Source organism: Strigops habroptila, chromosome 10 (genome assembly GCF_004027225.2).
Source record: "Strigops habroptila isolate Jane chromosome 10, bStrHab1.2.pri, whole genome shotgun sequence".
NCBI classification, from domain to species: domain Eukaryota; kingdom Metazoa; phylum Chordata; class Aves; order Psittaciformes; family Psittacidae; genus Strigops; species Strigops habroptila.
This window is the reverse complement of record NC_046359.1, coordinates 29,313,009-29,326,182: the sequence shown is the minus strand read 5'-3', so window position 1 is coordinate 29,326,182 and position 13,174 is coordinate 29,313,009. Positions and strand designations below refer to the sequence as shown.

The 13,174-nt window shown below is 35.9% G+C and overlaps 1 protein-coding gene across 3 annotated transcripts in view; it reads left to right on the top strand.

Moving 5' to 3' along the window:
• CAMKMT (calmodulin-lysine N-methyltransferase) overlaps positions 1 to 13,174 on the top strand; it is a 223,768-nt gene that overhangs the window by 202,957 nt on the left and 7,637 nt on the right. For all 3 annotated transcript variants that reach the window (XM_030499142.1, XM_030499143.1, XM_030499144.1), the window contains exons 9-10: positions 6,207 to 6,270; positions 12,443 to 12,574. In XM_030499142.1, the coding sequence (XP_030355002.1) occupies positions 6,207 to 6,270; positions 12,443 to 12,574 (196 nt within the window). The remainder of the gene's footprint in view (positions 1 to 6,206; positions 6,271 to 12,442; positions 12,575 to 13,174) is intronic.

Here is a 13,174-nt window from a genome sequence, read left to right as displayed (position 1 = left end):
ATGCCAACTTTAAAAATGGTACATTAGTAACTATTTGTGTTATATAAATGGAGACAGTGTAAAAAGAGATGTGCAAATTTTATTTAAAAGAGTTGATATTTTTAAATGAATCTGTCTTTCCTTCATGGACATTTGCTCCTGACCCTTTAAATGTCCAAACCAGTAAAAGCTGTTTGTATTTTGTTGCACATAATACAATTATAATTTGTTGTGAGAAACCAAATTCTGAAAAAAACAGAGACTTCCTACAACAGCTCAGTTCAGCAGATTTCTGTACCTTACTAAGAAATAGTTAAAGGAAAAAGGCAAAGGAAATATGAAGCTGCATATTGTCTTTTTAAACAATGTGCTTTTTAAGTGGCTTCTGATAAAATATTCCTCTAAAGCTTTTTTTTTTTTTGATATTTTGCTTTTTAAGCGAACACTTCGAATTTCAGAAAAGTTACTGGGTTTGCATAGCACTGGAGAAGGTGTGTTTAGTCATCTTTTTTTTCTTTTTCTAATACCTGTTTGTTGACAGAATGCAAACAGTGCTTCATTTCTCTTAGCATTTAATTTCAGAAAAGTTCTTTGTTTCCAAAAAGGGCAGAGAAGGGTTTCTAACTAATCGCTGATAATGTGCCTCAGAGATGCATCATCTGATTAAAATAAGGAGCTAAACACCACCATATGATTTCAGCAAGTAATTTAGTAAATGCCTTCCTCACCAAATATTAGAATGGATACTCCAGGTTTCATTGCACAGATGAAGTTAATGCTGGACAGGATTAGATCAGATTAAGTATGAAAGTCAGATCAGAGTGCTGGCGGACATGAGCAGGAGGGCATCAGTCTTCTCGGAGGCTTAGACAAGGCTCACATATGGATGTTCTCCAGATTATGTGGGTGAAGCAAGGTCTTGCCAAGAGATTTAGAGTTAAATTTGTTCTTCACACAAATATCAAAACAACCTGGCTGTGCCATCTCTTGTATTCTTGATACTCACACCATGTCATCCTGTTTGTGCTGGGAGTACAACAGGGTGGAGCAAGACTTAAGTTGGGTTTTTTTCAATAATATTCCTGCCTAATACTCCTCTCAGTCTGTTTGGAAATAGTGTAGTTTCTTTGGGAAACAAAGAATCAAACATGACAAGTAAAATACATAATGCATTTTCAATCCCTGTATTTTGTACATTTATTTTGAAGCGCTTAAGATGCAGGTAAGTGTATAAATATTTATAGATTTCTAAAAAATAAATAGAAATGTGCAGGTTAGTTTAAAGTATGTCACAAATTGTCCCTACTTTCTTACTGTAAGTGCCCATATATATAGTTTAATAAGCTTGAAAATCCCTTTATTATTTGTTTCTTTTAGAAATCATTCTTTTAATTACAGACACTGGGGTTTCTGGTACATGAAAAGACTGGGGGAAAAATGTTCCATGCTTTATCAAACTTGAATCTTCTTTTCATTTTCATGTATTTCTCTTCTGAGATACAGAATTGGTTTGAGAACTGCTGGCAGGATTTTTAGTCTCTGAAATTTTTGGGCTGCCATTGAAAAGGAAAAAAAAAAAATCTCTTTTCTTATAGCTCCTCGGCTGAAACCTGAAGTATGCAGTGATAGAAACAGATAGAATAGATTGCATTTAGTTTAACACCATCATATAGCTCATTGTCAGTCAATAAAATCTGAGATTAGAACAGAGAACTAGAAAGCAGAAAAATCTGAGTTCAAATATTAGGTACATGGATAAATTTTTATTGAAGTATTTTCAGCAAGGGTGATATTGTCTGATTCTCTGAATAACTAACCAGTGGTACTGCTTGATCCCATTTACATGAAAACAAGCTCTATTCATAAACATATTCCAAATCCACATGGAGGTTCAAGTAAAAATGTACATGATTACAACAAGCAGCGATATGTTTATATTCATATATTTACAGTCAGACTTTCATAAACCTTGTGTGCAGGAGTGGAAAATAAGTTATTTCCCAGAACAGACAGTCTATTAGTTAACAGCTAAATTTAGTAGCTCAACTAGATTATAAAATAAATAAGAGGCAAACTGTGAAAGCTAGTCATTATTTAACCATTCAGGATTTTGACAATAAAAATAGTTTCATGGTTCAGCAGTTCTGAAATAACTTGCAAAATGTCAACTATGAGATAAAAATAAGGAAAAAAAAAAAATCTTGGTGAGGCTACACCTGGAAGAAGGATACACTGAAAAAAAACCCCACTGAAATAATGGAACTTTAAAGCATATCCACCAACTTCATATTTTTGAAGGGCAATTTTAAGGCCAGGTGAGGGCTGCTAAGATTTTAGACTTTCATTTGACCTACACTTGTGGATAAAGTCATGCAGGTGCTGGAATTGTGAGTATGAATAGAGGAAGAGAAATAACATGTGCCTGTTATGGACTGGCCACAAAAAAGACTCTTCCAAAGCTCTTCAAGAGCCTCAGATTTCTAACTATTTGAAAGGACTCATATATCCTTTTCTTTATTACAAAAGATGTTGCTGAAATTTTTAATCCAAGGAGCGTGAAGGCCAGTAGGACTGAGCCAATAGAAAAACCTTTGTCTTTCACATTCTTGTGAAAAATCTTTTCACAAATAATTTTAATGTAGAGACAGTATAAGGTCTAGATCCCCATATCATTTTGGAAATGCATAATATCCCATTTTACTTAGCCTGATTGTATTCTGAAAGTTTGGCACATGCATAAGCATTAGCACAACAGAGACCAGGGGGGCTATCTCCCACATTACTTTCCCTGCTAAGATTTTTGCTGAAGTCATGGGGAATTGTGGATTCACCAGGAATGTAGAACTGAACTGAAAGTATTCTTTAAATAGCTTAAAATATGTCAATTTTGTCTCAGTTAGTGTATTTTTTTTAATATAAGGAAATTCTTTTGCAGGAATGCAGTCAGATCTCTGTCCATTTTCAGTTTAAATTTATTGCTCATGTTAAATCTGATTTCTTGCACACACTTTCACATGCATTGGAATCTGACGACATGGAGGCAAGGCTTTTTCAATTTATGTCAGCCATGTAGTTGAAGGCAAACAAAAAGTTAAATGGCTTTATACACTAGGCACTATACATAAATGTAATCATGTCTGAAGTACACCTGTAAATTAAGCTCTTTTACCAGTTGCAAAATATGCAAAAAGAAAAATAAGTTCACATCATAGCCTATAAAATATATGCCCCTTACTGCGAGGGGCAAGATAAAAGGGTATCAGCATGAAAACTGAGAATCTACTTGGTTTTTTTTTCATTTGCTTCCTTGTGGCTTACTCTTACTTCTGTACAGTTTTGATATAAACTTCCATTTTGCTTTTAATAGTAATTTAAAATTACTGCCTGCCTGTTCATTCATATTTGGCAGGTTAAGAGCACTGCCTAAACAAAGTTTGAATCGTCAACTGTGTTCTTGCCTCTCTACTGCTGTGATCCAAATTTCCTTCTGACCCAAGAAAACCTTGCTATTCCTCTCCCGAGCTACTGCTTTCACAGTGTTCTTACTACATAAACATGAGACATTACCACTAAAGTAATGGCGAGCTAAGCCAAATTTGAACTGAGGTGCGAGAACTGAGTGCAAATGATTTAGAACACTACATTATTTAGTTTCACTGAGCTGGTGTGAGCTTTAAAGGGTTCTCTTGGGTACATTTTCAGTATGCTCTGGTAGTATTTAGTCATACAAAATCTATTGCTTAGAGAAATTGTGTGACTAAATCTCTTTGCATGGTCCAAATCCTGTGCTGGTCCTGTCTGTAGCACAGATTATCTAACAGCTTCTTAAAGATTTTCACCATCCAAGGCATCCTTTGACTCAGAGGGAGGATGGATGCAACTGCATTGCGTTAACACTGCTTCCAGCCTTCTCTGCTCCCTCTGGTCAGAGTATGTGGCTCACAGACCAACAAACTGAAAATCACAATATTGGAGACTATTTTAATTGAAGTAGGTCCTGTTCCCAGGGACAGGCCTTTTGGAGGGCAGGGACAATTTGGAAGCAGAGCCAGGGCAACTGTCCCAGGTTATCTGGATTTCCTAAGCTAAGAGGGCTGAGAGTTGACCCCTCATACCACTAAAATTTCAATTGGGGTTGGACAGAAAAGGTATTACTGAAGTTGTCTAATGTAGCAGGTCATGTAACCATTTTAACTTCTCAGACACTCAGTTTCTGCTGAACAAAAGCCTGTAGTTGCCTCATTGTAAATGAACAAGATTGGTGGCAGCAGTTGTGCTCCTATCTCATTGTAAAAAGAGAGAATGGTATGCAGCTCCATTAAAAAGGAATTTAGCTCTGGTAAGCTGCCCCAAAATCATGTTTCCACTACACTGCTTTCAAAAATAAAAAATATCATAGATGCATTTTTCGTTTTCAATGTACTTCTGTCTACACAGGATCTCAGCCAGTCTTGAATGTGTGCAAGCTTGCAATGTTTTATGTTGAAGAAAATTAATTATTTCCAATTATTTCTAGTGATTCTTTTGGGAGATGACTCATGCACTTTATTCCACCTCTTTTGCAGGTGGCTAAGTTCATGGTGAAGTAGTGTCTTATGGCATCTATCTGAATAGGGATCTACCTGAGGTAAATGTCATTAAAACTCCCAGGAGATATTAGAGCTATCAGTTGCTGTTTCAATGAATGAAATTCAACCAAGCATTTTTTCAATAAGGTTCTTCCATTAAGATTAATCAAGGCTGAGGGGAAGACCTTATGCCAATTGCTAAAGTTTACATTTTCCTGTGGGCAGGCTATCAGAGAAATTGTTAGCTACTACTTCAATATCCCGAGAAGAAATTCAAAAGGTCATACTTTTATATGAAATGTTCTTTAAGAAAAGTATAGATACCCAGTCTACCACATTTTCTCAACAATATGAGGTTCTGCCAGATTTTACTGATGAAATTTGGTCACTGCCAAGTTTTCTGATAGGCTTTTAAATAGCTGCTTGACCCTATTATATGAATATTGTATTCTCCTTGGTAGCTATGGAGCGTACCTTCCTAAATATCCCCATATATTCTGTTCTCAATGACTGACATGATTGGCAGACCACTTTTTTCTCTTTGCTATTTTCATATATTCTTTATATTCTTTTAGAAATTTCAAACCTGGGAAAAAAATTACCCACATCTCTTCAGAAAGAGATGTTTAAGAATAAAGGAAAGGGAAATATCATGAAGAACGGACAAAATGCCATGTAGTGTGGAACTCAAGCTTGACACAGGCTGGGAAGCAGTTTTATTGCAGAGAAAGCATGAAAAATAATGAAGAAAAAAAATCACATTATTTGTGGCCTGCTTGCCGGAGTTTCTCATCTGAATTGCCAATATAGATACAGCTCATGGTAGGAAGGACTGAAAGGCATCAGTTGCTATCCGATGGTTGTTCACTAACCATTGTAAATGCACTCTCATCCACAGTAACTGCTTGTCCACAAATATCTAGTCAAGAGTGATTGGCACCCTGGTTGCCACTATTAGTATATACATTAAGGTACTGAGGGGCATGAAGAATGAATTATCCCCTCAAATCATGAGGTAATCACACCAAAATAGGGCTGAGCATGTTGGCAACATCACATGGGAAAATTGACTCTGCTGCTATCCTTGTGAGCCCCATGCTGGAGATGAAGGATTTCACTCTTGAGAGAGGACAACAGTGTTTGAGGGAGAAAGGAGGTAGAGCCTTGTAAATCTTTACAGTGATAGAGATAAACCTATAAATAGAACAAATATGCATAATAGTTAACAGTTAATGCCACAACTGTGAAGTTAAAAGGAAAAAAATACCTTTAATAGTAACACCTGAAATACAACAGAAAACACTAAAAAAACCTCCACACCCCCACCTTGTATAAAAAAAAAACAACATGTAAAATGTTATTTGTCTATTGATCCTGATTTCTGCTATGGTAGTATTTTTCGTAGCTAGCATATGTGATCTGGGAATTTCAGCTATAAATATCTGTTCATGATGATATTTTAGCTTTGGTTTAGATTATATTTGGTTTCATGTGTTTCATAATATTTAGAAGTACCTGAACTGGGCAGAAATGTAGATCACAGTTTCTCTTTTACAGCATTGTGTAAACATATGTAATTAGCCTTGTACTTATCTGCATTAGTATCATTAGTATTGAAAACCCATTTTAATCTGGATTCTCTTCTCTTCTCAATGTCAGCCTGTTTCTGGACCGGTACAGAGCTAGCCTTGTTGATGCAATAAAGAGATTACTCCAGCCCAGTGTAAGTATGTTTCTATTTTCTCCTGAACACTGGCTTCAGAATAATTAGTCTGTGCACAATGATTGAGAGAGTAATGGAATGGTAGGATTAATGTCATGTAATACTTTAATACTTATTATGTCCAACTTCAATTGAGTCTTCTAATCTATCAGATTCTTTCCTAATCATAAACTGAGAAACTTCTTATACTTGGCCTTCTGATAAGGAACACAGTGGGTAGTAAAATAAATGAAACCGCTTCAAAGATAGCGTCAGATTATTTTTATCAAAGCGTTTCTCAAGTATTTTCCTTTGATAATAATGCCTTCATATTAAAGTAAAAGTACGATATTGAAAGTTTTTATGTTGGCTTCTGTCATTTGTAATCCCTTCAATTGTAACCTTTGTCATTGTGTACTTATTTATTATGAAAGACTATTTTTTCTTTTCATTTCTGTTTATATAAAATGAGCAAAACCCTTATGCATAGATTGTAGACTAAAACTTTTTCCATTAAGCCCTGCATTTACATTTTTTATACCTTAGAATATAATAAAATTAAGCTTTTCATAAAATGCTTACATGTTCTACAAGAATGTCATTAAAGAAATATTTTACTGATTTCAATCTATTAAGCTGTTAAATCAAGACCTACAGGGAAAAAAAATGCTGTCATATGCATATGCTTATACACAACAAATAATGTTGAATCTAAAAAAAAAAAATTAAAAAGAAGATATCAAAATTAAAATAGGAGAAAACATGTGAAGTAATTGCTATAGGTAGGAATTTGAAACAGGAATTTTACCTTTCATGCTTAACATAGAAATCTTCCATTAAGGTAAACTTCCCATTTCAAAACAAAATTATTTCATGTTAGCAATGCATTCTCCATACTTTATTTTAAAATTGTATTGTAATTTTGTACAAGAGATTTTCTTTGTAAAAGGAACAGAAGATCCAAACGTGCAAAGGCTTAAGAAACCGAGTCATTTTAGCCATGTAAGTAATCCCATTCTTTGCTAAGAGTGATCAGGTTTCTATTCTTGCTTCTATCACAGACTTTCCTGAGTGACCTAAGGCAAGTTACTTAAGACTGAATTATTTTAATGAGCGGTGGGGAAAGGCTGCCAGGAAGACAGGAGAACTGTAGCCACCCTGAGGAAAAGGTTACCCAGATATTTCTTTCAGTAGCAGCAAGGGGAAGTTAAGCAGCTCCTGCCCAGTGTGATGCATTCTGACTTTTATAATATATTATCAGTTGCCAGGGTACAATAATTTTGGGGATGAAAGATAATCAAAACTGATTCCAGTTAAAAAAAAAAAAAAAAATGCAAAAAGTACTTTTTTTTCAGCCTAGATCAACATCCATACCTGGTTCTTCAGGTAGCCCCATAGGCCACTGTACTGGCTCCACTTGGCAGTCCTGGGGTGACAGTTGGACTTGATGATCTTAAAGGTCTTTGCCCACCTAGATGATGCTATGATACTATGAAAGGGAGGGAGAAGAGTAGGAGTGTCAGGAAGTATACAGGAGGTGCCCTGGTAACTGACCTGGCTAGAGCCTCTAGAGTGGAAGAATAGCTGTTGGTTGCTTTGTCTCCTACTTATACCTAATCATGGTCTGGTGGTCTGTATTGCCAAAACCATGAGTACACACATACATTTCTATATGCACACACACATGCATTCTTTACCTGGGCTCATTAGCCCAACAGGAGAATTTGATTTAAAAAACAATGACAATAAGGCATCTGGAATCTTAAGTAGTGTTCATAGCTCAAGTTCCCATCTATAGACAATTTAGGAATTGCTAACCTGACTTTAAACCAAAACTGACCTGACTTTGTGGTTTTTAACTCCAGTCAGCTAATTCAAATTCAGAACTAGCCTTTGTTTTTCAGAGCAGATGAACTACAGTCCTTTCTGAATGTAGATGGAATAGAGGGAGATGGCTTTTTTGTTGCCTGTTGTCCTACTGTGTCTTGCTTCTGATTATTGTGATTAATAGCTTAGCTTGTACTTATTTCTAGGCATTTTAGGCTATGGTTCCTATTTCTTATCAGCAGTGCTAGCTTAAGAAATTCTTGCTCCTTGCAGGAATTTCTGTTGCAAAATTTTGGACCACTATCCAAACTGTATTTTTTAACTGAAGTCATTTGCCTAATCCACTTTATGGATGGTTATATGGATGGATATAGAGTCTTGGCATGGCCTTTCAAATTAATGTAATTCATAACTTAGAGGACAGCAAACTATTATTTGATGTGGAAGCTGGGAATATGGACCCGGACTTAAAGGAGCTATCTTGTCCAGAAAGGACATGTTGAACAGAGAGGCCTTCAAGCATATGCTTTCATGGTTTGAAAGACCCAAATATAAGCACATACTTACCTGAGATTCCAAGAGAAGATGCAATCACAAGTACAAAATAGTTATTATTTTTACTATTCTAGTTAACCTGTATAAATCTCAGGTTAACATCAGAGGAAACTTTACTAAATGGCCCTATGCTTTGGCCTTTAAGGGAAAAATTAATTAATAGTGAACTCATTTGCCAGTTGCAATAATTAAGAATAGTTTATGAGCATTAGTTATGGACATTATGAGCATGTCCAAGCTAAAGCATAAACTACTTTGGTTAAGTTCACTTTTCTACATGGATTATTTTGTCTCCAATTTAGAAGTTACATTTCCTTATTGGTAATATTTTGCCAAATTGATAGAGGAACAGTCTCAAATTGAGGACACATCTAGATTAAGACATCTTTCAAGTGTAACTAGAATAGAAGAGTTCAGGGAAAATAATAACCAGCAAAATTGGAAGGAAAAGTAGAGTAAACAGAAAATAATAGGTATCTTTACAAAACTGTCTTGAAGGACAAATCCAGAACAGGTCATCTATTCTTACTGTTAATTTAAAAAGAGATCAATTTATCTGCAGTATTTCCTTTTTCATTAAGGATGTTACCTGTTGCTATTAGAATCATTATGACACAGAGTGATGTGTTTCAGATAACTTTTTATTTTCCTGGAAACAGAACTCTGGTCATTTCAGTCATCTGATTCATAGTATGGCCCTATGGACAGTTGTATTGGCACAGGAAGAGAGGACCAGAAATTCCCACAAGCAGAAATAAGCAGCTCGCAGAGTTACTGGGGGCTGAAATTTCTGTCTGTATTTGTTGTAAATGCAGATGTTACCTATAAACCGATTCCAAGAATTAGGCACTGAAATCATACACCAAATAAACTTATCTTCAATGTATGTATTTTATTCCTCTTACAAGCATGCTACTTGATTTGCCAGCATTTAGGGGTTTTTTTTCCGACAGTTAAAACGTACTTGCAATTTCAATCTCAGAATAAGCAGTTGCTTGTTTGTGTATTTTCCTTCATTTTTAATAAAGGTTTTGATTCTTCTGTGGTCTATCCCAATGAAGTCAATGCGATGCTACTGAGCTATGATCAGTACCAGCAAGTAAGACTACACTTAATAATGATTCATGAGTAAACTTAGTCATAGTCATGTCCAAAGTGTCACATTATCTTACTGCAGCATTTTAGTGACACTTCAAACTATTGCAGCTGACATTTTCTTGTATGTTTTGTTCACAACTATTTCCCTGGCTGAGAAAAGGCCATTTTGAACTTTAAACATCATCCTCGTCTGGGAGACATTTTTGCATTCTAATCAAATGACCTCGGGATAGACCATCAAGTGTAGATCCAGGCCCCTGGTCTAATTGTTTTTATTGTACAGCAACCAAGAAATGAAAAACATTTTAAAAACAGAAATGTGAATCCAGTCTCAGAACAAGTAGCAGAATCACAGAAATCAGGCAGTTGACAAGAAAGTGCTTTAAACCCAGATTATGACAGAGCAGAGCTGACAACAGTACCTCCACAGTGCCTGCCAGTTTTGGTGAGATTATCGTAATATTAAACTTAATCATGATTTCTTGGGTTTTATGAGTGAAGGCAAGATCCTCAGGTGTTTTAGATGCACACTAAATTCAATAGGTGAATGGGTTTTTACACCAACTACAGAGCTGGCCGAAAGTAACTGTGTAATGTTTTCCATGAAAAGCCATTCCCCTTTTTTGAAGTTATTTCAAGATTTTCAGCCTGGTTTAAATGTACTGTGTTACATTCTATTTTACTGTATTAATCTTTCAAATTAAATCTGAAATAGTCTACAGAGATTATGAGAAGGAATGACCACATGGTCTGTTGACTCCAAATGGAAATCTGTGAGGGGGTACTGTTGTATGAACATTGTTTCGTCACTGAAGCTGTTGGATCAGTGGCCGATGTAGGGGATGCAGCCTCCAGCAGTCTGTTCACAAGATTTAGCTATTGAAGTCCTGTGTGAATCGTGTGGTCAGCAAGGCCTGGGTGGGGAATACATTTCCTGTTACAATCTCTCTGTGAAGCTGCCCATGAAGATGAGGGACTCCAGAGGGGTCTCATCCTTCTCAGGCCAGGAAGGGTCTCTGCAGAACGACATTCTGAGGAGCGTGAGGTGGCAGCAGGAGGAGGAGGATCCTTAGTTGAAGGCTTCCTTTGCTGCCGACTACTTTCTGATGACATTAAAGCATGCCAAGGATGTGAGGGAACTGATTGTGAATTTCCTGTGTTTAATGTTTTTCATCCTGAGCTGAGCCTATATTCAGACCTAGCATTTACATAAGCAATTCCAGTGCCTTGGGTGGGAGTTATACCCCTTTGCACCTCATATTTAGCCACAGAATTAAAGTTACAACTACACAAATAAATAGAAGTGCATTGCTTTGGATATTGTCCTGTGTCTCCTTGGTGCTTAAATTTCCCATGAGAAAGATGAGGGTAACAGTATTTCCCTATCTCACAGAGGCACTGTGAGAATAAATACAGTGCTGTGGTATTAATGATTGGAGTCTTTTAAGTACACATTAGTACCATAGATACTAATGTAGAGTTTTTATTGCTGCCTCACTGCACATTGTCTCAGCGTATGTGTGCGTGAGCTGTAACACAGATTTGTTTCCTCTCCTCCTCACTAAGTAACTGTGTCAGCAGTGTAACTTTCCAAAGTTGCTATTGAAATTATTTCTTCTGATCAATTTTTCCTGTGGTATACAAGATTGCATTTTCTCAAGCGAAATATTCTTCTACAGCATCTAATCATTTTATAACTCCTTCGGATCCCTGAAAATATCTTTTTTGTCCCTTTGGTAGATTACTGCACCTCACAAATTAGTCTTAGCTCTCATTAATGCAGAAGTTAAACACAGGAACTCACAGTAAATTTTGTGGCTTCCCTCAGTGTGATATGTTGTTGGTTGATATTAACCTTTGTTTACAGCTCTTCAACCAATTTCCATTCCATGTGACAGAACACGGTATTCAGCCAATTAGAATTAATTTTGCACGTAAGATTTCAAGAGATGGTATATCAAGTAGGTTAGGTTTGGGGCTTGTACTTTGCACAGAATGACTAAAATTTGTCATTTCAAAGTACAGTCATTTTTGTTTTCTTAAATACAGAAGATGAACAAAAAATTAACAAATGGACCATAACGTATTGCCTGGGCATCATAAATGGCCTGATTGTCTTGAAAGATTCAGAATTACTATGCAAGAGCATTAAGTCCTGCTTTAAATGCAATTTACCAATTTCAGGTCAAATTTTGTTGCGCTGCTCAGGTAGTTTAAAATACTTCTGAAAAAATCAATTATCAGGTCTGAATTGCTTCCCATTTTGCCTTGTTTTACACTGTTGTAATTCCACTGACAGCAAATGGGGGGTACTCTTTTATGTGTGAGAGTGAAAAAAGAAATCAGTATTTACAGTCTTTGCATGGTCATGAGCTAACAAATAGATTTTGCATTGAGTGTATGTTTTGTATGCTTTTTCTGTGTTTTATTTTGGTAATTCATAGCCATCATTATTACATGAAAAGGAGCAGATGTCTGGCAGTTGGCAGTTTTCTAAAGAAAATATTTATTTATTACTTTCTATTTTGCATTTGTTTAATCATAGAAATCTTGCATATTTTGAACAATTATTTGTATTACCCCACTTTAGTGTTTACCCAAGAGAACAATTGACTTTTCCAGCATGGGTATATTAAAAGCTTAGTCAGGTGTATGTTATATCTGGTTCCCTTCCAGTTTTAAAAATGTATAAATTCTCTTTTTAATGTTCCAGGGAAAAGCAATGGTATTTGCTCCACTCCGAGGGAATACTTTAAACCAGTTTTGCAATCTAGCTGAAAAAGCTGGTTTCTCTATCCAAAGACATGAAAATTATGATGAACACATTTTGAACTTCCACTCCAAGGTTAGTTTTCTGCTTGTGTTAGATAACACTTTAATCCGCATTGCATTTTGAAGAGATCATGGTCCTTTTGGCAGGTAACCTAAATGTTTGATTAAAGTACTCCTTAGGTGTGCTGTTTCTGAACAGCTATTTTTGTATCTGATTATTTTGTGTGGTAGAACCATCCTTTATCTCTTCACGCCTAGAAGAGTTTTGCAGGAGCATCTCCTGTTTACCCTTTTCATTCATGGAAATCTAATTTATGAGAGTCTTTTCTTGTTGTTCTTGGCTGCGTATAAATATATGTCACACTAGCATTTTTAATAAAAAGCTTGCAACTTTTAAGTAGGTTAAATACTGAAATGGAGTGAAATAAATAGGAGTTGAATGTCTAATTGTATCATATCGTACCTTAAATCTTTATCTCTGGCTGCTTTATGGCTGGGTCAGTTGGCAGCTTCAAACTGCTAAATCTCATACAGAATTTCACAGTTGTGGGGTTATATGTCAGATCGAGGCGCTACAATATTTAGGTCAAAAGCACTTATCTGAGCATGATTTCTAAGCTTGCTTACATAAAGCTACTGTTATCAGTCTCCTTTTTTATTATTTATAAGTATA